Raw genomic sequence first — 2,961 nt, 5'->3', positions numbered from 1 at the left:
GCCTCGCGGTCGACATCCTCCACGTCGTCGTTGAACATGTCAAACCCGCCGCCGCCGCCGTCGGGGTCGTCCGCCTCCGCCTGATCCGCCTTCTTCGGCGGCGGCTCCCGCGGCTTCGACCCCTTCTCCGTCGACTTCAGGCGGGCAAGCATGAAAGCCTTGAGCTCCGACTCGCGCGCGCGCGCCTCATCGCTCACAGCGGCGCCCGGCACGGACCCCTGCGGCTTGGCCGTCGGCTCGTCTGACTCCGAGTCGCTGCCAGCCGCCTTGTCCGACGCGGCGCTCCTCGGCGGCTCCTCACCTGCAGGCGGAGCGGCAGCAGGCCCGCTCGGCGCACTGGTGGGCCCTGCGGCTGCCGCCCCCTTGGCAGCCGCAAGGCCGTTCTCAGCAGTGGGCGCAGCCTCCACCTTTGCTGTGGCCTTCTCCTCGGCCGGGGGCTGTCCCGCAGCCGGCGCTCCTATCGCAGGCTCTGCCGCCGACGACGGCCCCGCCGCTGCCGCCGCCGCCTTGTGCTTCTCGAGCAACGCTGCACGCCGCGCGCGCCTCTCCTCTATCAGCCGATTCTCCCGCGCCTCGTCGTCCTCCTCCATCATCTCGGCCTGCCTCTCCACGCGCTGGCGGTACTCCTCCTCCTCGCGGCGCTTCTTCGCCTCGAGGAGCTCCGCTTCCGCCGCCCCGCTTCCGCCGGGCGCGCCGCCTTGCGCAGAGGACGCGCCCTGCGCTTGAAGCGCCCGGGCGTTGGCGCCGCCGTCGGAGGCCTCGCGCGGCCGCTCGCGCGGCCGGTCTCCGCGCTCGCGGTGGCGCTCGCCGTCCCGCCGGTCGTAGTCGCGCCCCCCCCGTTCCCTGTCGCGCTCCCTGTCGCGGTCGCGCTCGCGGTCGCGCTCGCGGTCGCCCCCGCGCCGCTCCTCGTCGCGGTAATAGTCGCGGCGGTCGCGCGGCGCGCCGTCGCGTCGGTCGTCGTAGCGCGGCCGCTTGTAATCCCTGTCCATCGGCGGGCCTTCCCCGGGGGGCCCCCTTAGTACAAGGCGCAAGCAGGCAGCAAGCTGAGACGGCGCAAGAAAAACACGCGGGACAAGCTGAAGGAAAGGCCGCTAGACTGAGATGAGACCGCCAGTGGAGTTGGGATTCCACCGTGCATCGCGCTGCGAGCCTGTCGTGTCCCTTGTCAGGAGCAGGAGAGCCCCACCTGTCCCCCTGATCGTCCTTCCAAAATCCTGCTCGTGCAGGTGTGGGCCCTGTCCTCCTCCCCTATCCCTCGTTTGGGTTGTCTGTTTTCTTTCTTTCTTTCTGCCACCCGCACCGAAGATGAATCCCGGCCGACACGCGCCACACCACCCCGGTCCAAGATGCACACACACATGCATGGCTCGAATTCGAGCGGAATGCCGGCAGCCTGCTCCCCGCTCCCGTATCCCTGATCGGCTAGCACCAAGATGCAAGAAGGCTCCTTATCAGCTGGTCGGCCGCCATGTGGGCCTCCGGGCCTGCTGCGGCGGCGCGGCCGGTTGAGGCCGGGCTCGGCCCGGCCCGCGACGGCTGGCCGCCGACGAGCGCGCTCGCGCTGCTCGTCAAAATGGCGGCGGTGGCGATTGCGGCGACGGTCGTCCAGTCGTACTCTCGTACAGCGCTCAGGCAGGCATCTGTCGACTGTCGACTGTTGTGATGTCGCATTTCGCACACGCGCGCGCCGCGCGACCCGCGTCGCTCCGCGAGGGCATGAGCCTTCCGCGATTCGATCCCGCAGCCAAAAGCTGCTCGCTCGAACCGCGGCCGACTCCGCCATCGCGGCCGCAGCTGTTGGGCTCTCCAGAAGACTGGTGCCTGATATGCTGCCTCCCTGCGGACGCTGCCGGCGAGCCTAGGCGATCCGCTGTACTACAAGGAAGTGCTGACTCGATCCTACCCCAAAAACTTCTACCCCCACGACTCGGAACACGAATGTGACAGGACCATCGGGTCCTTCAGCCACCAAAGCGAGATCACCCGAGAGCAGCTGAGTCTGCCTCTGGCCTCGCCTCCCTCTCCTTCAGGCATTCGTGGCATCCTATGGGTCGTCCAGAGTATCGACCTCTGGCTTGTCAGCCGGTGGCACTTGATGACACCATGAAGCGGTACAGCGATCGCCACCTCGCTGGCCTCTCCGCAAGGCCCCCCGACGACCGCGTCGAACTCATCGGCGCGGGCTCTCTCGGCTACGGGACCGGCCCCAGCTTCGGCTGAGGGCTAACAAGGCCGACGTTTTTTGATCTCTGGGTCAGTGGGGGGCCGAGCCACCTCGGGGTGGCGGGCGGGCGGGCGTTTTGAAAAACAGAAAGCAGAAAACAGAGGGGGGCCAGGGCCCCCACTACGATTAGACACAAGCACCTGGCTCCTGGGACAAAGCGAGCAGCAGCAGCAAGCAGTTCAGCGGAGAAGGGGGGGGGGGAGGAGCCGAGGGGGTGACGTCCCGACACGGCAGGTTGGAGCTGACCCAGGGAGAGAGAGAGAACAGCGATGGCAGCCCCCAATGACTGTAGACAGAAATGACGAGCCGACAGCGATGCAGCGGCAGCGAAAGCGGCGAGGAGGGCCCGCTGCAGAGCTCCGCTGGGCGGCAGCAGAGACATCGGCGGACGGGGGAGCACGCGGGACACGTCGGCATAGGAGCCAGGGGTGTGTGGGCTGGGCCTGCATCATGAATGGGCCTGATAGCGACGGCGGCGACGTAGGCGAGACGGCGGCGAGGGTGGCGACGGCCACGATGAAGCTGGCTTGACGAAATGGATGACGCCATCGCGCAACAATAGACATCCCCTCGATGTCGTCGTCCTTGCCGGAAGGGGCAGCGCACGCGCCTCTGAAGATCGAGGCGCGTGGCTCAAAGCCGGCGCTGCGCGGGTTCGTGCCCATCCGACTATTGTCTACTTTTCCATTTTTTTGGATGCCGTGGTCGTGGGGGTCACTCACGACCCGCCGCACGAA

The 2,961-nt window shown here is 67.8% G+C and overlaps 1 protein-coding gene across 1 annotated transcript; it reads left to right on the top strand.

The window, feature by feature from the left end:
- Nucleotides 1–1,468: 1,468 nt before the first annotated feature.
- Nucleotides 1,469–2,220, top strand: EMIHUDRAFT_219564 (hypothetical protein; the record flags this gene model as incomplete). Its single annotated transcript, XM_005758570.1, has 4 exons — nt 1,469–1,619; nt 1,863–1,940; nt 2,031–2,085; nt 2,148–2,220. The coding sequence occupies 4 exons, from the start codon at nt 1,469–1,471 to the stop codon at nt 2,218–2,220; spliced, it is 357 nt and encodes a 118-aa protein (XP_005758627.1).
- Nucleotides 2,221–2,961: the final 741 nt, after the last annotated feature.

Source organism: Emiliania huxleyi (genome assembly GCF_000372725.1).
Source record: "Emiliania huxleyi CCMP1516 unplaced genomic scaffold EMIHUscaffold_86, whole genome shotgun sequence".
Lineage (NCBI taxonomy): Eukaryota > Haptophyta > Isochrysidales > Noelaerhabdaceae > Emiliania > Emiliania huxleyi.
The sequence above is the reverse complement of the archived record's forward strand: the minus strand, read 5'-3'. Positions and strand labels throughout refer to the sequence as shown.